Raw genomic sequence first — 24970 nt, forward strand, 5'->3', positions numbered from 1 at the left:
CTTGGGATCAAAATTTATTAACATGCATGAAGGACTCATCATTATCAACATATCCTTGAATGCTTTTCAAATCATTGATGTTCATGATACAAAATCATTATCTGTCACTGTCAGGCGACCAGCTATCTTCTATCTTCAAAACAGGTATTTCCTTGGAGATCCTTAATACACACTGAAGGATTTCATACATGCACATTTTGCATCCAGGTAACATTAACTAACAACCTTTACGACACTGATTTAAAAAAATGGCCAAATGATTTTATCACCAGGAATTTCTGTTCTGCATTGAAGAATTAACATTGGAGAAGAGAGCAAAAATGTAGTAGTAAATGTACCTACCAGAATCCTTATGTAAGGAAGGTCACTTAGCTCGTCATTTCCTTTCAACCAAGTGAGAGATGGTTCTGGAATTCCAGAGGCTTTGCACTCAATAACAGCTGTATCTCCTTCTGACACCAGTTGGGAGGCAGAGGAGACCTCAACAGTGGGAACCTCTAACGGCAAGGAAACAAAATGGATATCAATTGTTTGTGATTGTCCTGCCCAGGCATAAACATTTGCCATATACAAATGCTACAATACTTTATTAGATCAAATTTTTCTTGATGACCACACCACATGAGATTATGCCATATGGATGGTACCAGTTAACATGACATTATTGTATAGAACAAGTTGGTAAATGCTCGACAGCGCATAAAAACAATAATAAACCTCTGACTGGGTTTCTAGAGGTGTTCGGGAGGCGATCCAAATCCGCAGACAACGCAATACCTTAAACAGGGACAGGGGGCGTCACTATCTCAAGCCTGTATATGACTGTCTCCTGTCACGTGATAATCAACATCAAGTCACATGACAAGAGAACTCCAAGACGAGATCTGACTGTAATACCGGGTTGACGAAAAGACAGGGAGTCGTCTTGAAAGCTCGGGCCCCAGAGCAATCTTTTTTATGTTGTGTGTAATGATTAAATGTTTGTCAAAATAATAAACAAGGTGTTATGGTTATTGTATTCTGTATTCTGTACTGAATTCATCAACACTTAGGCCGGCTTTGGACTGACGATGATTGAATAGTCGTGTATACAGCCAAACAAATATATAAATAAATGAATAAATAGTCGTGCAACTGTTATTGTCAAGATGTCTCTGGCAACAGTATTTTTTGGCCGTCTAAAGACGATAAGAATAGTTGTGCGACAGAAATCCTTCAGCGGGGGGCCTGTGGTTGTTTGTTCTGTGTCTAAAGAAGAACCGTCTCCAGCGGCAGAAGTGGGTGATATGCTAATAAGCCTGCAGCATGCTGTTTCCTGTTCGGGAAGGAAACTTTCTATCGTTTTCTTTGTAAATATGTAATACAATGCAGTCAGCACTGGAAACATATTTTTCTCATCCGAAACCGCTTATTCCGGCTCGATGCCCTGCCACCAGTGGCTACTTCTCCGGTATACCGCTATTCCTCGATCCCTGTGACATGCACGGCAGCAGTCACTAACGTAGGGCTCAATCCCAGGTATTGCCCGTCTTTGTACAAGCCCCAATCTCTTTCTTTATTGACCATGTCTTCAGCATCTCATCTGCAGGGCAACAGTTGTTGCAAACAATAAAAAAATCATCTTTTGCATGACGAAAAGAAGCGGTCCTCCCACCATTTTGAATTTGCACGCGAGAGGTCACAGTAGGTCACACGTGCGCCTCAATGGTATCCTGCGCTCCGGGTGTCCGTAATATTCCTGACCACGAGTCTAAAGACAACCGTTACTTACAATGATAAGTCACACGACCTTATACCGTCAGTCTAAAGTCGGCCTTAGTGCAGAAAATGAGATCAATCATATTTAAAATATCCATCTTCATATTGAATAATTGATAATACCAACACAGAACTCACAAAGTAAAACAAAGACACCATAGGATGGTGTACAGTGACAGAAACAGCTTTGTTACTCAACAGAATAGGGTGTCTTGGATTTTTAAAAAAAGAGGAAATCTTGGCATGTTCTGTCATTATTTTTCATCACTGTCCAGCACTCAGAAGTTTAACCTAATAGGGAGAATTCAACACTGTAACCAGTATTGTAGATCACTGTCATACATGTAGCCCTCTGTGGAACTTGAATCCATGATCTATGTACTAGAATAATGCCTTCCCTGAAATGAGCTGACCAATGCACTCCTCAAGCAGCAATTTCTTGACCATGCAGAAATGCTGAGACAATACAGTAAAATGCATTTAAGTTTGCATGGTTTTTGTTTCGCGCTAAGGCGAAAATGGAGTGTTTGTGGTGGTTGTAAGTTCGCGGCAGCGCTATGGTCACATACTGTTCCAGTATTGGACAAAAATGTTCGCGGTGGTTTTAAGTTTGCAGTGAAACGTTGCCACGAAAACCGCAAACATAAAACCACCAAACATTTCTGTATCTACAGTATTTACTTCCCGGAAAGAATGATTGTGCAAGACCTACAAAGGTCTGATTTCCTAAAGATAAAGGAGCAGACACTACCCCCACCCTTATGAAAGTTTTTTACACGACTCCTGGATTTAAGACTATGATATTGTTCAAAGATAAATGAAAAAAACTTGAATACCTAAGGCTTGTAGAAATTCTTACATGAAAGCCAGAAAGGCAAAGACTGTCCTGTATAATAGTGGAATAATCATCAGTTTTAAGATGGCATAAATTGAAAGCGAACCCAGCAATTTTATGCCAACAGTCCAACACCAACATCTACAGTACCAGAACCATATGCATGCAAGATTGTTTAGGTCTTGGTGAGAAGTTGCCCTTGCCACTGATGTGCATAGACGTACATGTACCATACAATCATAAGTACATGTATCTAACTTTGGAAGACTGATAGTGTTATAATTAACAGAAACTGCAAATTAGGTTAACCATGAGGAGAGTGCTGGAAAGTGATGAAGAATGATTACACACATGTTTACAGGCTTCTAGACAGAGAAGACAGTGACAATCTAACAAGGATATACCATACCATAGTATTTCAGGTTGACACTTAGTCGCTGACTTCCTGCACTGTTTGTTGCAAGACAGGTGTAGTTCCCAGCATCCTCAACCCTTGCATTTATCACAGTGAGGCTACTTCCATCAGTAGAAATCTAAACCATAGGAAATATCACATTTTAACTATTGGCTTACAAGATCAAATTGGAAGATCAAACAATATCCATTATACAACTCAACGTATCAATAGATTTCAATATCACATAACCATCATCGGTCTCCTGCACTGCAGGCGACTGAGTTTTGCCAGTTCTTTTTGTCTTTGGCGAGTTGAGCAATCTGTCCTGGTGCAAGTTGTCCATCGCTGTCTCCCAGTGGCTGCTGGATATACTGCAGACAGAAGGTAGGTTGGCGTCCCCGTCTGCCGTGAGTTGGGGAGTAAAGGGCGTACAACATTGACAGGTCCATCCTCGGGCATGCGCAGGAGACTTCTAGCCCTTTGTGCGGGCTAGAAGTCTCCTGAGGTTAAAAACACTACTATCAGTACAGAACCTGATGTAGATCCCCTCTGAGAGGTCCTCCTTGGCCTCTCTCAGCATCATACTGAAGAAGATGGCAAGGACGCATCCTTGCTTGGCTCCATTGGCGATCGAGAACGGCTGACAGGTCTCCACTGTGCTTCACTTCACTTTTCTGTCCTTCATGCAGCTGTTGCAAGGTCACAAGGAGTTTTGGTTGACATCCGAGCCTCAATAAGATCTTCCAGAGCTAGGCTTTGGTCAAGTCAATGAATGCTGCGTACAGCCCAATGTTCTGCTCCCTGCATTTTTCCTGGATCTGACGCAGTATTAAGATCATGTCTGTCGTTCCGCAATTGGCTCTTAAGCCACACTGGCTCTCTGGAAAGTTCTCTTCAGCAATGGTAGGGATGAGTCTGTCCAGTACAACTATGGCAGGTATATTCCCTGCTATGGACAGCAGAATAAATCCCCTGTAGTTGGAGCAGTCTGATTTCTTCCCTTTATTTTTGTAAAGTGAGACGATAACAGCGTCAGGCAGGTCTTTTGGCACAACTCCTTTTTCCCAACAGGTGGCAAACAGTCCAGTGAGTCTCTCAAGAAGTGTATCCCCACCGAGGTCTCTGCTGAAATTCTGTCCACTCCAGGAGCCTTGTGGCACTTCAGTTGTGGCAATTCAGTTGTGGCAATTCAGTTGGCTGTCTTCACCTTCTCCTGCCTTGGTGTGTTGTCCAGTTCCGCCCTAACTTCATGCTGGGGGATTTTCATGATGGACTCTTCCTGTACTTGGCGTCTGTCCCCAAAAAGATTGTAGTGTTTGGACCACCGATGGAGAATGGTTGGTTTGTCAGTAAGGAGTTTGCTGCCATCTGATTATTGCAAGGGGGCCTGGGTCCGATAATAAGGGCCGTGATGGCACGCAATGCTTCATAGAGGGCCTAAGCGTTGCCTATGCAGGGCTCGAAATAGTGGGTGCATGTGTACCTGTGTGCACCCAAAATTGGAACTGTGCACCTAATTTTTGACTGTGGGTGCACCAGTGTACCTAGATATTTTTGTAGGCTATAGGGTAAAAGTACTAATTGTACACTAGTATACAGAATATTGTTGAAATGTAAGTATCAGAAAAAGTAATACAACCATTTGTTTTATTCTATTTGATGTATTCAATATTACTTAGAATTACAGATTGAAGTTCAAGAGAGGCAGTAGCATAAACTTTGTAATTATGTTTTGCTGACATTCTACTTAATCAAGTTGGGCACCCAAAATTCATACTGTGCACCTAATTTCTTTGGTTGGATGCACCAGTATACCTATTTCCAAAAATGAATTTCAAGCCCTGACATGTCTGTTTAGTACTGTGTTTTCTCGGCCATGTCAACCCACCAGTTGTTCTGCATATCCCAAAGTTTGCGCTGAAGACTGCTACAACTTTCTTTTATGCTGCTTTGACTGCATGATCATCTGGCTTGGATCAAATTCTCTGATGACAACAGCACTTGTTTGGACGTGGGCATCAATCACACACACTGGGTCGTTTTCATAGAACCAGTCCCTATTCTTCCTGGTTGAGTACCCTGTTACATTGTTGTACCTCTGCAGTTGTTTTCTGGAGAGCAGTTTTCAACTGCAGCCACTGGCTCTCAGTTAGGGTCCTCCTTCTGCCACTGACCCTTGTTGCTGTTCAGACCTCATCCAACTTGCTCTGGAATTCCTCCCTCAGACCATGTAGTTTGTCTACATGCACTCTCTTCATCTGTGGACCTTTCCGCTTTACTGTTGGCTTGATGGAAAGCTGAAGCTTTGCTCTGACTAGGCAGTGGTCTGTGAAGTAGTCAACACAAGGCATGACTCGCGTGTGTGCCGCACCAAGATGTTATCCAACAGGTGCCAGTATTTTGACCATGGGTGTCTGTCTCCACGTTGTCTTGAAGCAGGCTTTCTGTTGAGATAGCATGTTGGTGATGCTCAGCCTCCCATTATCGTAACAATTACCCACCCCGTGCCGCACCTTCTCACTCAAGGACTTCTGGCAAAACCTCATGGTCCCAGCCCACTCTGGTGTTGAAGTCACCCAAAACCAAAACCTGTATCTATCTATGTATCTATCAATGTATATAATATCTATAATACATATTCATTCATTAATTCCTCAGTAGCAGTGTTCCAGACATGTTTGATAGCTTCTTAAATCTCAATTCGCAATTATTTCATGTTTACCAAACTAAACAAAGCAACATATCCCCCTAGTTCAAAACTACAGTAGAAGCCACTTAATTGCACCTCGGATAAACGCACCTTCCGTTTAATTGCACCAAATCCCCAAATCCCAAACCGGTTCCCATTCACTGCATTGTTAGTGACTCCGCATATCTGCACCACGCATTGTCACCAATGCCGGATAACTGCACCAAATTTTTTCAAAAATCCTCGACAAGTTGACTTAAAAGATGCCCTAAAAATCGGCAACGCTGTACAAATGAGCCGATACCTGCCGGTGTAAAGGCGCAATACAGGCAATATGTTTAAAACTGTTTTGACTGAATTTGAGTAACAAAAGAAGGCGGTCTCCATTGACAGTCACGTTGATAGGCATCGTATGGGAGGTCCCGGGCGGGTCCCGGTGCGTGTCGGAACCATTAAGAGACGCACGCCTACCAAATGTGGCATTACACTTTGGCAGACAGCATGCTGTACTCAATAAAGATTGGTCTTATTACTGTGAATGCATTCAAGTTCGCGAGGATTTGATTTCGCGTTAAAGTAAGGATGACATGGGGTGTTGTCATTGGTTAGAGGTTCCCGGCAGTGCTATTGTCACATACTACTGCAATAATAAAAGACCGGCGTCTTTACGTACATCTAGTCGGAAACCACACAGCGACTCGGCAAGGGCTACAGACGCGTAGGCGGACATAGCAGTCGCTTTTGGCGGTGCGGTGCTGACGTGATCATCTGTCACATCATTTCATGGCAGAGCTGAATCTGCGTTGTAGAAACTTCCTGCATTCACCGGAACGAGGTTAACGCGGGTTCAGCTCTGCTATAAGGAGAATGATCTGTCACTGATCTATACATGTAAGTCATCTAACCATATTTACCTACTGGATACATTGTGCAATTCACTACTATGGTGTGGACAGTCAAATCTGTCCAGACATCCGTAATCAGTAACTAAGATTTAGTTTCCATTCCTAGTTTCATGGCGGTACATGACTTACGTAAATCGACAACTGTACTCTACGTAATGTAACACAGAAACTGTTATCGCATGACGATGTTTAAGAATGCCTCCCCTGTAACGTTACGTGTGTTGTATTTTAATGCGGTAGATCGCATGGAAATATGAAAGAATGCAAAATCAAAACAGTTTCGTAGTCATTTCTTTATTTTCAGCAAAAGGTCATGTTTTCTTTGTGCTAAGTGTTTCTGACTAACAATATACCCCCCGACCATGGTGGTGCGGTCCAGCTGGGCATTTCGCATAATTGCACCAGCCGGATAATTGCACCAAAAACGCTGACAAATGGGTGGTGCAGTTAAGCGGATTCTACTGTATCATAAAACGCAAATGTAACAACAATGTCCCTCTCCACCTTTAACGTTTTACATCCTTGATTTGCTTTAAACACAATCTCAAAAACCACCTATTTTCATTCCCCAGCCACACTTGACCCAAATTTTCTGGGTCTTTCACTCCCTCTGATTAGTACTACTAATAGTAGTGTGAGCCAGTACATATACGTATCCCAAAGTGATACCTTACCTGATAATGAGCACCTGGAAGGAGCAGTTGTCCATTATGCAGCCACATGATGCCTGGCTTGGGGTAACCTTTGGCTGTACATACAATTGTGACATTGTCCTTTGTAACGAAGGTGGTCACATCATCAGTCATAGTTACCACAGGTGGTGCTAGAAAATAACAAAGTGATCTTGTAAGCAGCTGAAAGTACACATAACGCTAGTTTACCAAAATTCGATGCTTTTATGAATTGACACCAATCTAGCAAAAGAATAAACCATCATTATCTCCATGAAAAAAGACTTTTTCATGGGGATATTGTTCTGAGTGTGTTTGCGTGTGTGTTTGCGTGCATGTATGTGTGTGTCTCCGGAAATTTTGCCATCTTTGTTTTGAATATTCTTTAAGGTTGCATTGGATTAAGGTTTAATGCCATTATGGAAAGTGCACCAATTCACACCTTTTGTTGTTTCTATCAAAATCTGCACCTTTTTTCTTAAAACCTTTTTCCTATCTATAAATTTTGCATACTATTAGATGTTATATGAGCTGATATTTCTGAGTTTTTACTGTTAGTGATCTTTAAAAACTTAATATATTCAAGTCAACAATAATTATTAAGATCGACATGCATTTCATTGGTGCTTACTTTGTACAGCCAGATATACCATTCCTGACACAAGACCTCCTTCATTAGCTGCAATACACTCATATTGCCCTTCATCTGCTGTGTCCTTGACCTAGACAAAAAACACAAATATCAATTAGTTTCATACATTTTGTAAAGTTTGTCCAGAAGACAAGATATTAAAACCAATTTCTGCCACAGTACCAAGGAAAGTCACCATCTTCTAAAGACCTACTGTACATGTATGCACATAACAGATACATGTACATGTATCATCACATTCCTTTCAGAGGTGACCACTTATGCTGACCACAAATTTGCAGAAACACAGAGACATGCCAAAAACAAAACCTCTATTTTTCATGAGTTATCCACAAAAGTACCTACAGGTTGTAGCTTTTAAGTAGTGGAAGGCATAAATACAGTCAAACCTGGTAAGATGACCACATTCACATGACAACCACCTGCCAAAGGTGAAAACTTTAACCTTTCCCAGTTGCATGGGGCAACAGCTTTCACCCCCGTGAGTGCAGGGAGATTCAGTGGAGATATGATGTGCAGATGTCAAAGTGAAAGACGTTGAGAACTGACAACTTTCCTGGTTCACATCACATTACATGTACCGGTAGTAAAAATTTCAAAGGAGTGGTTGACTTAAACACTTTTAACTGTATGTTCTGCAGGGTGTGGAGATACTGGATAAAAGGAGACTCCACAACCTACATGTACATAGTATTTTACCAATATTCTATATTTTCTGAACAAAGGCAGTAGCTTTGGAGTTGACTATTCCAGGTGATTTTCTAGCCCTTAAAAACTCACTAAAATGTCTAAAATTCTTCTTAAAACCTTAAGTTTTTGGTAGAAACATCATCTGCTGCTGATCAATGCATGGTCGTGCGGTTTGGATGCCATTTTGGAAAATTACAACCCAAATTCTGCCTTGTTGATCAGCGAAGGATAGCAAACATGCAACAAGTTCTTTAAGGTACGACTGTTGTAACAGTGTGCATCTGGGCGGAGCCTAAATTGTTTAATTATATGCACGGCACGAACTCTGACCAGTGCCCATAGTCAAGTGATTCCATCAGTCTAGTGCCTTTGCAACGGCGGAACGTTCCGTGCTCTCTAGAGAATTTTTTTTTAATGTAATATCAAATGAGATTTGTACTTTTCTTTTGCCAACCCAATGTGTTTGAGTGTTGCTTTGATGGACAAAAACGAATTCAGATGACAGACAAGGCACTTCCTGTTACATGTTCTGGGCTTGTCTGTTCTGTCCCGGTCTGCTATAAGAGCAATAAAAGGATCATTTAGCTACTTAGCACCTATCAGATAGCGATTAGCTAGTGGACATCAAAGAACGCACCGAGACATGACAGGCCCTAGGATGGCAGATTGGACCCTCTCCGTACCCAACTACATGTACCTTATCATACTATTCAATCTATTTGGCAAATTTCTACTATTTTCCCAGCCATCCGCGGGGCCTGGTAGAGGCTAACTAAGTAAGGGGTATGTGAATATTTTGCATACAAAATGTGCTACGGTGGTAATCCCCATGTATAAAATTTAAAAGAACTCATTACAATATTTCATGGAGGTATGAGGTCGCCATACTCCCAAAACTATTTGCATTGTATTTTGAAAATGTGTGCAATATCAGCAATGTTGCCTGTAGCCTGGAAACCATACTCCCGATATCTCTACGGCGCTGGGAGTGACCCCCGCCTGCCCTGACAGCTTAGCCCGCTCAGGGTTTTGGTTTACAGCCTTGGATTAGATTAGCTCGCCACCCAGGGTATGGTCGGACACTGTAGAAATTCCTCTCGATTTATGGCCCTCCAAGTTCCGCGGCCTGACAGTGCGATTGGACATGGGAGCTGCCCACGGCGGCAAATCAGCGTCTGTTTGTGCAGGATGATTGGCTACCGAAACATGTTGGTTGCATCATGTAGCAATGTGCTCTTTTGTGTTTTAATACCAGGGATCAATCTATACCTTGTTAAGAAGCACAAGTAAATACTGAAGGTTGTTGTTACAAATTCTCTAATCCATACAAACTGAAATATCATATTATGAAGGATCTTGCTCGGCTAACTTGCAGCAGATCTCATGTTTCCGCAGAGTGTACCATGTTGACGATGACTATAAATAGCTGTCCTTTCACGTTAGTTTCCAGAGTGACAGCCCTGAGATCAGTTGGGCATCGGGGACCCAGTGTACATGTAGCTTGAATTTTAAGCTAGTTTAGCAAGAAGAGAGCATTGGAAACAATATTTTCTGCAGCTTGTGCGTCACTCGTCTTAGATGGCGGCCATGTTAGATATGGTAATGAGCAGAGGGACCGAACAGCTGAAAACATGCACCAACCTAGCACGCCAATCGGAGCTCAGCAGAATAATTAGATCAGTCTGCTCTGATCCTATTGGACGCATGTATCTCAAGCGCCTTGAATGGGGCCCGTATTGCAACTGGGCCAATCTCTAGGGCGGCGGCGAAAGTAGGGTGGCAGCAGAAGTAGGGTGGTAGCGGAAGTAGGGTGGCAGCCAAAGTAAAAAGGCTATCAGAAACGGTTCAATAAAGCAGACTGGGTCGGTAAAACACACCTAAGCCGACCCCTAGAGACTGGGACCAGGCTATGTTTCCCGTTGCTCCACATGAACTGCATTATGGTCATCTTATTAATAAGTAAGTTAAGAATTTTGATCAATTGAGTAACCAACAGACCTGAATCTTCAAGGATCCATTGGCCAGCTGTTCCATGTGAGGCAATAGTAAGAATTGTAGCAGCTCTCTGTCCCTGAAAAAAAAGAATTTATCCAAAATAATCACATTTGTTCCAACTTTCTATATAAGACCACAGCAAGTAAATTTTATGGATGACATCCTCTGCAGACTCAAAAACTAATGAGAAAGGAAAAAAAAATATGGTGGGGAAAAAAACAAGGTTCCTATATATTCAAATTTTGAGATCATAAATCTTGTTAAACAGGAATTGAGGCGAAAAAACATGATATCATGACCAACAGGTCTTTTATTCCTGTATTCAACCAATGAGGTTTCATACATAATATAAAAACCTCCTTGATTCAACATTAGACTGCCCTTGAAGATGTGTATACAGCTCAGTTAACTAGAACAAATGCAGAAAACAGCTTGTCATACCATCATGATCATTCATATTTTTGTTTATTACATATTTGCCAATTTTTGGCATGTTGATCACCATAGGAGGGCAATGAAATTTCTTGTTTTTTGTTTTGAAATCCGGCAAAAATTAATGAGCGCGCTGATGTCATCCATAAAAATTACTTGCTGTGGCATAATCTTGAAACATGCATAATAATAAGAAAATAATTATGCACTGTAACAGCTTTATTAGCTGAAGAAAAATTACCAAAAACAATACTGTAATTCTTGATTTGTTAACTATAACTTAATCTTAGCTGATCTAATGGTCACTACTCAACAGCTAAAATTTCATCATCGCAAATATTTTATTACTAATACAAATGTATTTGAGACAGTAATGTTTGCTCCAAACTTTAAAATTATGTGCCCTGACCTACTGCATTTTCCCCCAACCGCTATATTTGCCCTGCGGCTGTATTAAAGTGATTTACAGTAAGAAATCATTCATTCATTCATGGTGGTATAAGTGAAATATAATTAGCTTAACTAGGTGACTTGTCATGAACTTAAGAATTAACTGCAGAACAGTTGAAAAACTGACAAGAATAAATGCATACCTTTTCCATGTCAAATTAAAAGGAGTCTCGCTAGTGACAATGCATGAGAGTACAGCATTCCCTCCAGGTGGTGCACTGCCAGCAATGGTTCTAACAATGATTGGTGGTGGCTCTGAGGAACAGAGGTTTAAGTTCAACAATTAACAAAGATACCAAATTTGTCATGATGGTACATTCAAAGGGTCGGGCACCAGAGCTGGCTCTGCGAGTGTCACACAAATACCTCCTCCAACACAGTGTAAAAATGCCTGTTGTGCATCGCTGATTCACACCCAGGAAAAAGGCGCTGTACGTAGTTTCCAGATAATTCTTCAACATTGTGACCCCACATGGGGACGAGGTTCTTGTTGCCGGCCCTTGCAATCCCTGTCTAAATGCTACTGCCCCTCAGCTGGGCCTTGTGTTATTCCCCCCGCCGGCACAGTTGACACCTTTCAAACCACCTTCTACCCATATCTTGAATTGACAGTCTATACTTCAAGGAAATACACTTTCAGTCATGCGCAAGGAATGTTGACAAGGGATGGGTAGAAGGTGGTTTGAAAGGTGTCAACTCTCCCGGTGGGGGAAATAACACAAGGCCCAGCTGAGGGCCAGTAGCATTAGTTCTAAGACAGGTATTACACCCGGCTGGGGGCTATCATATAACCTAAAACAGCACAGGGAAACCGTTAAGGCCTACAGTCGCATGCGGTCCTAAGATTGGAATGGACATTGCACAAAGCGAGATCATATCAGACGAAGTAATTCTTTTAAAAGAAAATATACAAGCTTTAGATTGATAAAACACGAAACACTTATCATTAAAAAAACCACTTATGATCAAGGGAAATTCATTTTTGTGACCTCACATATATATATACATGTATGTAGCTATGGTGCTTAACGCATGGATGTTCAGTCATAACAAATGGAATATCACATGACTTACTTGACTTGTATCGGGTGCCATTCTCCATTAATATCACGGTAATGCGCAATAAACAAGTTTTCCAATGATATGTATATTACTGTACAAATATTGGCCGAATTCAAGTGTCCAAATTTTTTGTGTTGAGTTAACATTTTTTGTGACTGTTCTGGTCATCGTCATAACATTAACCTCTTTCCCACCTCTCACATCCAAGAAAGTCTGGGCTTTTCCCGCTCCAGCAATACTGAAAGCTTTACATGCATACATGCCCTCAGCTGCAATAGACACATCAAGTATCTCCCAAGTCACATTGGTGGACTCCCTGTATAACACAATCAGTAATATTTTCATTTCATAGGTAAAGTTATCAGGCACAGAAGAAAAATAGATGTGAAAATTATAAGTTAGCATGTCTTTGCTTTGCTAAATTGGGAGAACATGTTAATGTTGTAAGCATACTTCCTTCAATATCCCATTTTTGAAGAAATAAGTATATCAGTGAGATGGATTTTGTAATGATCTTATGCATAAGTCAGCCATGCTTGTTGCTACTTAGAAAGGCAACTAAACATACATGTAGTCCATGCACATAGCTGTAATTTGCCTGCAAAATTATTGTTGTGTCAAGAAACAGAATTTCACAAATGATAATGAGTGTTTGCTTTACATAAACTCAACACCAACTTCTGAAGACAGAAAAAGTACAAAAGCTCAAGGCACTCTGTCTAGTGTAGCACAAAATCAGAATGTACATTCACGAAAACATCTCAAAGCGTTTGGCGGTTTTAATGGAGGGGATGAAAGGTTCATGAACCGCATCAATGCACTTCTTACCCAAGTATGTTCTTACTACATCAGTTACTAATAACAAGCAACCATCGTAAGTACTATTCAACGAACATAGACGTTTGTACAAAATCAACACCCTTCCTGATGTTATTGAACATCAAATCTTACTAATTATACTTTCAGATTCCTGTCACTAGGTAATCAAGTTAAGTTCCATACCATGACCCAATAGTAAACAGGCTAGCCAATTCAGAACCTGGTACTGCGACTTGCAAAGAAGTTATTTCGAGAAGCAAATAATGCTTAGTCATTGAAACATCCATGAAAGAACTTATCATAATATTTGCTTTTCTGTTTCTCAAAATAACATTGTTTTCTTTTTAGTCCAAGAGCCAGGTTGCGAACCGACTATCATGTTCTATGACATGACGAAAAGGACATTATCTTGATCACCTGGCGACAGGCATCAGAAACGGGAAGTATGATTTGTACATTTTTCAGTGTCTAGGTTTTCAAATTTTGTATATAAATGGATTGTAGCATACATGTTGTTCTTATGGATTTACTGTACATGTACATGCTTTCAAACTTTAACATCTTTAACATCCTCTGTAAGGAATTTGTAAATGCAACCCACCTGAAGTATAAGTCTGAGCCAAGCCTTTTCCCATCTTTACTCCACTGAACAGTAAAAGGCACAACACTTTGCACATTGCACACCACAGTTGCTGTCTGCTCGTAGTAGCCAGGTTGTCTTTCTACCATACTGACCACCGGTTCAGCTACAATAATGGATATTTGGATGAGGATGGGACCATGAGGGGTGATCAATAAGTCCTCAGCCTCACCCAGATATAAGGTGCACAACTCAAATATCGGGAAATAATTTTAAATTCAGACAACAGCTCTACGCATGATCCTGGGTTCTTACATTTACATTCAGCACAATGGGGGGAAAAAACGCATCTTTCTTTTTCATGATGAAACAAAACCTGTTTGAAGTTTGAGGTACCGGTATATGCTCAAATATTGGGACCATCCATTGCATCAAAGTACAAAGGCTTGAAATATATTGTATAAAACCCTTTGGCTGCCAAGATAAGCTTTGCCAACAGGAACAGAATCATTTTCATTACCTACCTGGTATCTCTGCATTGAGGGCTGAGGGTGTGATTCGCTGGAATATGAAGTTGTCCACGTCGACTCCAGAGACTCGGAGGTAGAAGAAGCCTTCTGGCGGTAGGATACCACTGACATTGTACACAGAGCTGTACAGCTGCTGTGGGTGTGGAAATACGGGCACCTCTATCAAGGACAGCCCTTGTAAGTTGATGAGTTCCAGTTTGTTGATAACACCAGGTGGTATCAATCCTGTTGCATTCAGAACCACATATGTTGGAATACCTGGAGTGGAAAGAGACGAAAAATTTGTACTCTCACCTCTCAAATAAATGTACTAGTACCTTCATTTTTTTTGCCTCAAAACCCACCCAGTACGTTGTTATCTGAGACAGTGAGTTTATAATTTTTTTCAGAATTAGGGCATTGGGATAAAATGTCTATACAGCGCTCGAAATACCCGGTTGCGCAATCGCGCCACTTAAGCACAATTTGCTTGGCGCAACTTATTTCTAAACCCAGGTAACCACTTATAGCAATATGCAAATGCTCCCAAACCGCTTGAGGAGTAAATTCTAGAGGAGTAAAATTTAAAGCTAATGACAATCATGCATCCAATAAGATGATGAACTTACTTAGTTTTAAACTGAAGCAACAGGCTTTGTTGTAAGTAGTCCTGATACCCAGGGGTCATGGTACTTACAACTGCCTCAAAACGGCAAATGGTTCGCTATGGCTGTCAGTTCGAAAATTTGAGGTTTGATCTGTATATCACTTTGGGTCAATATATTGACGGGAAACTTGGAGGTCATAAACGGGAGACCAATCGTGAACTTAATTCTAGACCCAAAATTACAAAATAAATCAAACCAAATGCGTTCTATTCTGGAATCAAATTATGGCGTGCCCTCAAGCGGAGGGGGAGCATTTGCATTTCGCCCTTGAAATCGATAACAACTTAGATACTGACAGAAACTAACGAGTTTGCTCTTTCTTACAATCTGAATTTATTTGGATCCCTATGGTTGGAAATCTCCAACTGTTGAAGAATGGGAAGGGAATTGGTTTCAGACTTTCTTAGGAGTAAACGTCAAAGTTTAGAAATTGTAAAGAAGTCGTAATAAGGGATAAACGTAGTTGCAAAGTCCAGTGACAAACTTTCTTTGTAAAATAAGGCCTGTCAGTGTCAAGCCTACTTTCTCTCACAGATAGAAGGAAAAGAAAACTCCATAGAACTCTCGATGTGGCCTGGCAGCTGAAACATGTTTCCCTGTTGCCACGGCAACACAAAGCACTAAGCTGGAGTTGAAAGAAACTCATTTTAAAGGGTCAATGTCATCATGATTCGTGATCACACACACTATTGTGCAAAAAGAACTGTGCTTGCTCCTTACACACAGACATCAGTAGGTGGTACATGTATGTGTGTGTGGGGTGGTATCCAAACTTCATGCTAATGAGGATCTCATTTGCATACTTTCTGCAGGAAATACTAAATACTAGGAAAAACAGAATGTGAGTTATGCTAATGAGGACCCAATTTGCATAATTTATGCAGTGACATATTTCTTTTGTGGTTAATGGAAGGGGAAGATCATGCAGTTTCTCGAAAATGTTGCCTTTCTAGGTATAAAATTGAAAATTGAAATTACTTCCAAACTATGAAATCTTCTAGACAAATGATTACAAAGAATTTACAAACATAACCTCTCGATGACTTGAAATGGATCACATGTAACTTGTAAGTTGTAGTACATTTAAATGGTAATCACTTACCCAGGATAGGTCTTGGTGAAGTTGCTGTGATGTTTCTTGTTGGTTTTCTTGAGAAGCCATGAGTGAAGTCAAGTGGACTCAGGCCAGTGACCCTAAGTGTGTGGAGACCTGTGCTGCTGGCCTTTAATGTCCATGGGCCAGGCATGGGGGACTTCACATTCACCACCAACACAGACTCAAGTTGCAGCAGAGTACTCAAACCATTGCCTTCAGACAAGACTAAACCTGGACAAACAAGAGTGAGTGAGTGAATGAGCGAGCGAGTGAGTGAGGCCATGTTGCCCAGTAAGCAACCACAGCCAAAAGTTAGGTTGTCCACACAAGGGTCAAATCTTACACAATCTAAATTGACAGTCAAGCTAAACTCTGTCCATACAACTGTCCAATGGAAATAAGATAATAAGCAGGTAGGTTGTATTTATTCAATCATGCCTGAGGACCAAACCTATTAAGAATATAAATATTGATCAGCTAGAAGAACAGTACATAGCTTGTTCAAATCATGATCTTCCTCGTGACTTCGATAAAATATAATAGTAATGTTTAAGAATTGGGCATGGGTTCCTCGCTATGACCCTTAACTGGGGGCCACGGTGCTTTCACATTCAACAAGTGAAAATGTACACTTGCATTTTCTACTTGGAACTTGAAGCAAGTGATCAAGGAAAATTGTTGTACATGTATATCATTTATGATTACTGACATATAACAAAAATCATCAGATAGCTACTAATGTACCTGATCATATTTTCTTCAGGCATTACCCCCCCCCCCCCCCCCCAAAAAGTACTGTATGAACACACACCCTCCACAAAAAAAGGGTTATGGCTAAAAACTTTTGCTCCATAGTGTCAAAAACAAAATATTTTGTGAGCAATTGAGCCCACAATATTGAAAAGAGATCGTCAGTAAAAGTAGCTCAACGTCTCAGACCGCACACATAGAAGTGACTGATTACACATTGACACTAGAAACCTGCACTTAACCGCTAAATTGGGAAAATCTTTCGGTATTTCAAAATATAAACCCACTGAAAATAAAAATGGCCTTGTGTGTCTATCACTCACTCTTGTTGACCCAAAATATTATATTTCCATGTGTTTACAGTATCATTTTAAAGATCAGTGTCCGCGCTATGCAATACATGAATGCTGCTAGTTTAATGTCACCATGCCTGATAGTGGCAGATAGTGGCGGCCATGTTTCGAGCTGTTACGAAGCAGCGAGGAAAATCTATATTTGAGCATCCATTGTACATGTACTGCTCTTAGCTTCTGGTGGACTGGGTGGAGGTGGTCATCTTGAGATCAACAAATTGCTCATCAAAAACTAACTAAAGATACATTTATATTTCAGTCTCAAAAAAACATGTGTCTTTACGATTGTGCCAAATTTCTACTTATTTGATGAAAAAAAATCATGTTATATTGCATCAGTATTTGACTCTCCACCATACTACCAACCATGTGCTCGTTTTTAACTTCCATTCTACAATAACTAATGTGTTCAACGGAACATGCTTATGTGAAATGGGATGATTAAACATCAGCTTGAAGGATGTTGATAACAGCATTAACCACTTATAGCAAACCAAACAAAAAGCTGATTCAAAAGATTTCAGTGAAGTGGCAGGAAAACTATGCCACAGGCATGAATCAACCATGCAAAGAAAGACCCTCCATTTCAATAAATTCATTATGTTCAGCCCTGATCTGCCATTGATTTTACAGTTTTACACCCTGCTGCACACAGCAGTAGGCAGCTCCCATGAGTAACTAAGTTGTGCAGAGCAAAATAGGGTTGCATAGTTTCATCATTCAGATCAACAATGTCAAAAGGTGGAATGTGTACTTCATGTACTGCAGTGTGGTATTCAGAAACATCATCTACCTGTGGGGTCCTTGACTGTGACGGCTGGGTTCTGACCACTGACTGAAACTGTGATCTCTCTTAACTGGTTGTCGACTGGTATAACCAACTCATGTACCCCACCCTGGTTGTGGTCCTGAGCTACTAAGTTGACTTTGCGGGCTTGCAGGGATACACGGACAAAGTTTAACACCTGTGTGATAAAACAACACTGTTAAGAAAGACATTTATAATATGTCGTGGATGATATGACAAAAGAAAGAAGGAAGGGTAAAAGAAACCTCATACTGCTAGGCTTACCTATTATCGTCCACTTCAGTCTTTTCCCTTCTAGCGCTATGCTTGAAGAACATAGACCAGAAAAAAATGCACATTAACTGTCTAAACTGGTCTACAGACAAATGATAGTAAAATTACTATGTTTGTCCCGCCACTTGCTTGACGCGATGGAAGAAAACAATAATGATTTGTGAATTTTCCAGACATTTGCTGCACGTGGCGTTCACGTAATAAACGCATGGCCATAATGTTTTGCCGTGCAAAAATTAACCTCCGGTGCTGGAGTCGCTAGGTTGTATCAAACCTTCCTAAAACTGGTAAGACTAAGAGTTTCAAACCTCGAATCACCATCGATAGTCTGAATATCAAAAAAAGGTTTAACGTCAGCTACTTTTAAAAGATACTAGCTATCGTGTAAGAAAAACATGAAGTATGCGGTGTAGAATTACATATGAAATACGTCATGCAAAACGCTTCCGTGCAACTTGTTGTTACTGGTTCAGGAGTTTATTCTGTTGGACGTAAACCTTTTTCATTGTTTTGTATAAAAGAGAGAGATGGCTAAGGATCATACTTATGACGTCCTTTATTACCTTCGCGACGAAATTTCGTCGCGAAGGTTATTTTTTGATGCATGTCTGTGTGTCTGTTAGTGAACAGGATAAGTCGAGAACGCCTGGATGGTTTGTTGTCGTATTTGGTGTGTCCGTGTGTATGTGGGAAATCTCAAGATGATTAGATTTTGGGCGAAGTACTTTGCATAATTAACGAGAAAAGTGTAAAAATGTGTTAAATTGTATGCTCATACTATGCGTTCTGGTTGCGACGTGTGGGCTGTGTTGTTTCAAGGGATATTGATACGGGTAGAGGGGTGCTAAGTTGGTCATGAGGGGTCATGAGGCAGGCAGGAAACGTCAGTTACTGCCAGGGACAAATTGGCTGTCAGCCAGCTGTATTCATTGGTGTGGAATGTGGTTGAGGGAGACAAAAGTTGGATATACACGGCCTTATATGAGTAAGAACAGTCATTAATGCAGTGCCACAGCATGGGAATACCGAGCATGTCTGTGTGTCTGTTAGCGAACACGGTAAGTCGAGAATTCTTGGAAGGATTGTCTTGGTATTTGGTATGTTGGTAGGTCTCGATGAAACCTGAAAATGATTAGATTTTGGGCCCCCTAGCGGCTTGTTACGGAACATGCTATGGAACTGATTTTTGAGTGGTAGATAGCTCGTTGGGCAGAGAGTAAGTGGTATAGGTTTGGGCCCCCTAGCAACTTTTTTGGAACTGCAGGGGCAGGTTTTGCTTCAGACTTTGAAAGGGAATAACTCAAGAAGGGCTTGATGGAAGGTCATGATTTTTTGCAAGTACATAGCTTGAGCGATGATGTACATGATTGGATACTTATTATGCAAATCAGTAACTAATTTGCATAATTAATGTGGAAAGTTTATACATCCATCAATTTCCATGATAGGACTCGCAAACATGTGACATATGTAACCAGGGGTTTTTCTAGAAAATAAGTACAAGAGGGAGCACACTATGTCTCGGGAGCGAAGCGACCGAGGGGGGGGATGGTGTGGAAGGCGGGTTTCCCCCCCCTACCCCGGTGTGAAGCCTTTGAAAAATTGCAGCTTAAATGGGACATTCTGAGGCTATCTGAGAGACAAATTTTAACTCATGAAACTTCAAAAATCAAGTGTTGAGCCATTGTTGTTTGCTTAGAATTGTAATACAATTGTACTCCTAAAATCCAAACATAACAAAGATTGAACCATGATACACATACATGTACTTTATTGTGTAACATTGTTTGTCACAGAGCAAGACCGATATTATTAAGCTAAATCTGTTGTTTTCTTCTACCAGAATAAGGTAGAGTTAGTTGGGGGGGGGGAGGTGGCAGAAGGAAGGAAGGAGCTCCGGAGGAAGAAGCTTTAGCATTTAGGCTGTTTCAAGTACAATTGGAGGCCATTTCCTGCAACTTCAGGTTTACTTTTTACCTACAATCACAAACAAAAGAGGCAGGAAAAATCTTCAAGCCAACACTATTTTGAAAACACATACACCTTTATTACATATCTTTCTGACATATCTTGCTGGCTTTTGCTTAATCTTCATCATCTGCTCTTGGGAAAGAAGATGCAATCAGGTAGGCAAAGGACACTACATTCATCCCTGTCACATATATATGAAAAATGCAAACAACCTCATGTAGGATATAAACTGACAAAATTTCTGAATTTAAAAAAAAAATGGGCATAGGTTCCACGCTATGACCCCTTACCGGGGGCCAACGGTGCCTTCAAATTCAACAAGAGAAATAGTATACACAACTCCAAGTCATGTATTTTCTACTTGGAACTTGAGGCAAATCATAATGGAAAACATTGGGCAAAACCTCATTACATCTATCAATAAATAACGTTATTTTTTTTCAACTTGATGGAATAACACATCAAAAACTATAAAAAAAGAAGACAACAGAAACCTGTGCATTTTCTAATATAGAATGTTATGAATTTTCTAAGCATTTTACACATCAAAATCCCAACATACACTAAAAAGTTTCCTGCAAAACCTCTAGGTCTAAGTGCTTGAATTGGCCCCTTTCAGTCTAAGAAAATGGAACGTTCCACTACAGCATACAACTGACATTCCAAGCCGCAGATTCAAAGAAAATATTGACCTCAAAAACCACATCTGAATAAACGAAAATAAACATGATCCTTTGAACTTTCAAATAAATATTGAATCCTTCTATAATGTAGTTTTCTAAAAGATTGATACTTTTTTTCATGCTCAAGACATCAAATTTTAAAGCCCGTAATCTGCAGTGAAATGTGAGGCTATTTTCTGTCTAGGCTCACTGTAAACAGAAAAACAAAATGGCGGCCCGGAAGAGTGCCTCGTACATAATTGTAGCAGCGATCCTGAAGAATAGCAGCGATTCGCCGGGTTTGGGACTCAATAACCAACACCAAAAGTGAAATAACACCATATACTGTATTTTTATGGTTAATATTGCTAAAATGAAGCCGCCATTTTTCGACTGGATCGCCGATTTTGTTGAAATAAAATGCAGAATATTTCGTCAGGCCATGTGCTCTGAGAGTAGAGTAGAGTGCTGTCAACAAACAAAGTTCTGCCTTTTTTAAATCGGTTTTGGGACTAAATAATACTCACGGGATGTGAAACAACCCCCACACAATGTTTTCAAATGTAGTTGTGCTACAATGAACCAGGTATTTTTCTGCTGCTTGCCGATTTTTGAGGAATGTTGCATAGACATGGAACATGGCCTAAGTGCGACCATGGTTCAATCGGCATTTTGACAAGAGGGCGCAGGCCGGGAACAAGAGGGCGCGCCGCCCCTGTTGCCCGGTTTAAAAGAAAGCCTGTGTAACTGAGGAAGAGAGAAATATTAATAGATATCAGCTATGCAAATGAAAACCTCATTTACATAATTAATGAGAAAATACTATAACTCGAGATGGGCTTGATGGATGGTCATGATTTTTGGTATGTAGATAGCTTACGTGATGCTTTGTATGATTGGATGATAATTTTGCAAATCAGATTATAATTAATGAGGCAATTTTAAAAACCTGCTGTGTTCCATGATATGACTATTCAAATATGTGACATTTGTAACTGAGGAAGAGAGGAATGTCAATAGATAGAAATTATGCAAATGTAGGCCTAATTTGCATAATTAATGAGAAATTACTATCATTCCATACTAGTAAATAACGGCAATTTCATACTTGTGGCATTTAGAAGTTGTGTGAATGTGAACACCATTGAATCAAATTATGCTAATAAGGAGCTTATTTGCATTATTGATGAAAAATGTTAGCATAACCTTCTTTGTTAAGCTCATAATCATAACAAGGAGGTTTGGACAACTTGTGTTATTTGGGTGAGGAGGATCAACTGGTATGATTTTTGATTGATGAAAAACACTCCTAATACGTCAGTCATAAAGGTCAAAATCATTTGGCGAAGGTATGAGGTCGTAGAACTCTTGTTGCTCATGAGAACAGGTTTTGACATAATACACTGCGGCATGTGGACTTGACCCAAACTGGACGTTAACTGGTCCCGCACGTAAATAGGTCATATTACGTTAGAGGGTATTTTCACGGGAGAGGCACGTTACGTCGTTTTCGCTGTTTAACAAAACAAGCATTGCTCTAGAGCAAATTAATGGGAGCACAGCCTGAACATATTCCAAGCTAAAAAAATTAGATTCGTGCAGCGCGGACTTCGCCAGAGTGGGCATTTGTGGGCATTCACTTAAAAGCCGATGTGGCAAATCGCGGCAAATTACAGCGTAGAGGGCAAAAATCTCATTTTTCTTTACGCATTTTTGCTGACTTTCGACGTTTCAGTCTTGAAAAACAGGTTTTTGATGAGATCAACGCACGTTCAAGTCACCGATATCGATTGTTTGCAAGCATAACAATAGCAAGAAACAAAAGAGTGCTATTGTCAAACTGTAGACGGCGTCCCCACTCCAAACTACAATGAAAACCCAAAATTTAGCCTGTAGTTGTGGATTATTTTACGATATAACCGGACAAGATTTTATACAATAAACCGAACTTTATCGAGGATGGGCTATACAGTTATTCATTGTTTTTAATTGAGTGAATGGTTCATGGTTTGGTGTTTTGGAATTTTATACAGATAAACGAGATATACAGAAAAAAAGGATACGAATAATTGGCATATACATGTGTACTGTAGTTCTAGTAACCATGCAAACTGGTACTGTGCTATTTCAGCTTCATATAACGCAAATAAGAAGCTAAAAGTAAGACACAGACAACACAGGCATTAATACAGTAGCCAGTCCCCTCCCACCTCTGTCAAGGTGATACCAAGGGGTTCGTTGGGGAGAAACAGAGTTGGCACAATTCCCCAGTTATCCAGTCGGTCCAACTCAAGGAGGAGGGGTGGTTGGGTGTCGGTGTAACATTCCCTTTCCTAGCTTGGATGCATTCCATTAAAGGGCGCAGCTGCATATGTGTATTACAGTTTGTGGGGATATGAATGGGGAGACCTGAGTCGCCTGACGTGGCAGATAGGTCAGCTAGACAGGCCAGGTAGACAGCCCAGCCTTTTCCGTAAACCCACTATGTGGGGTACAGTAAAAATGAAAAGAACAGCAGCAACAACCACCGTCGCCATGCCCATGGCAATGTTTGTTTTTCATTGCCAATCTTGTTAGCTTTATTTCTTATGTGCATGACAGTTGTACGAGTGCTTGGTACAAGTGCTATATTTTGTGGCATGAGCCGCTGCACTATGCAGTGATTCTCTATTCAGAGCCACCATTATTAGTCATTTTAAAATTGGTCCAAAACCAGTCCTCTGATTTTTCCTGGTTCTGTTCTTTTGAACAGGTCCTGCAAGAAATACCGGTTTCGTACATGTCATGTACCACGTCATGGTACCGGTCCCCACCCCTAATCTGAACAATTAACTAGAGAAAAGTTACCTGGTTGACATCCTTTTTCTCCAGATGGAACACCTGCCCAGAACTTGTGGCAGCAATATCCTCGAAGGCACGGTAGCCAGGGTGGGTCCGGTTCCCACAGTCTCCAGTCAGGACAAACACCACCTATATGTACAAATTACCATGAAAGCTCATCTTTATTCGGAGATTGCTGAACTTTGTTCCACCACATAAAATACATGCAGTGAATTGGCACTTCTGACCAAATTGCTGGTGTCATGAGTACACAAGGGTTGCTTTGAGTATAAGAATAATGTAACACTACATGTACAGTGTAGCTAATACTGAGCATACACCTATATTAATGTCAACCTAAGGCACATCATTTCAAATTCTGGTGGGATCTGAAGAAAGCTGTTATGGCACGAAGACCTTAGAACATTGCTGAGCTGGAGACCATAACCGGCGAGAAATGGGACAGAATTCCCAAATAGAGCTGCAAGAAACTTGTGACATCGTATATCGTTACCGTTTGCGGCAGGTCATTGTAGCTCAGGGGCTGCTTTAAGTACTGAAGAAAGACCCTCTTGGGGGGGTGAACAATTTCACAACATGCTTTATGTGTGAAAGTTGCAAGTTTGGATGAACTGTGAAATAAATCTCGACTTTTGCCCTGTGACTGTAATAAACTATCTGTTTACCACTTATATGATTTAGTAGTATTCTGCAGTTGTATTGTTCCTCGACATCATCACTTTGCCACAATTTCCAAAATGTGAAGGGGGTGAATAATTTTGCATGCAACTATACTTCAAACTGTAACGCTTATTGGCACAACCACAAGCCTTGCGTGACTGTGAAGAGTGACATCTTACTAATAATGTTAAAAATCATCATCTGCTACTAGAAATAACTGTAATCATGTATCCTCACCTGACTCTGCTTTTCTTGAATAAGTCTAAGTGCTTCTGGCTTCAAGTAGTAATCTTTTGATCGTGCGTCAGTGAAGACATAGATGAAGGACGACGGCAAGCTAATCTCTAGAGCTTTCTTTGAAATAAGAATAGTAAAGTCAGTGTAATATGAACCAGATATCTTCTTTTTTATTGCCTTTAACATGATTTTCTTGTAAGAGAAAAT

General features: G+C 40.5%; 1 protein-coding gene across 1 annotated transcript in view; it reads right to left on the bottom strand.

Annotated features, from left to right (window-relative positions):
• Positions 1-24970, bottom strand: part of LOC136441281 (hemicentin-1-like) — a 141503-nt gene that overhangs the window by 94576 nt on the left and 21957 nt on the right. The window contains exons 3-15 of the mRNA XM_066437478.1: positions 24764-24880; positions 23873-23995; positions 18105-18276; positions 16215-16439; positions 14460-14723; positions 13957-14101; positions 12731-12852; positions 11618-11729; positions 10596-10668; positions 7887-7977; positions 7259-7407; positions 3003-3126; positions 343-497 (exon numbers count right to left, since the gene is read on the bottom strand). Coding sequence (XP_066293575.1) covers positions 343-497; positions 3003-3126; positions 7259-7407; positions 7887-7977; positions 10596-10668; positions 11618-11729; positions 12731-12852; positions 13957-14101; positions 14460-14723; positions 16215-16439; positions 18105-18276; positions 23873-23995; positions 24764-24880 — 1872 coding nt within the window. The remainder of the gene's footprint in view (positions 1-342; positions 498-3002; positions 3127-7258; positions 7408-7886; positions 7978-10595; positions 10669-11617; positions 11730-12730; positions 12853-13956; positions 14102-14459; positions 14724-16214; positions 16440-18104; positions 18277-23872; positions 23996-24763; positions 24881-24970) is intronic.

Source organism: Branchiostoma lanceolatum, chromosome 9 (genome assembly GCF_035083965.1).
Source record: "Branchiostoma lanceolatum isolate klBraLanc5 chromosome 9, klBraLanc5.hap2, whole genome shotgun sequence".
Taxonomy (NCBI): domain Eukaryota; kingdom Metazoa; phylum Chordata; class Leptocardii; order Amphioxiformes; family Branchiostomatidae; genus Branchiostoma; species Branchiostoma lanceolatum.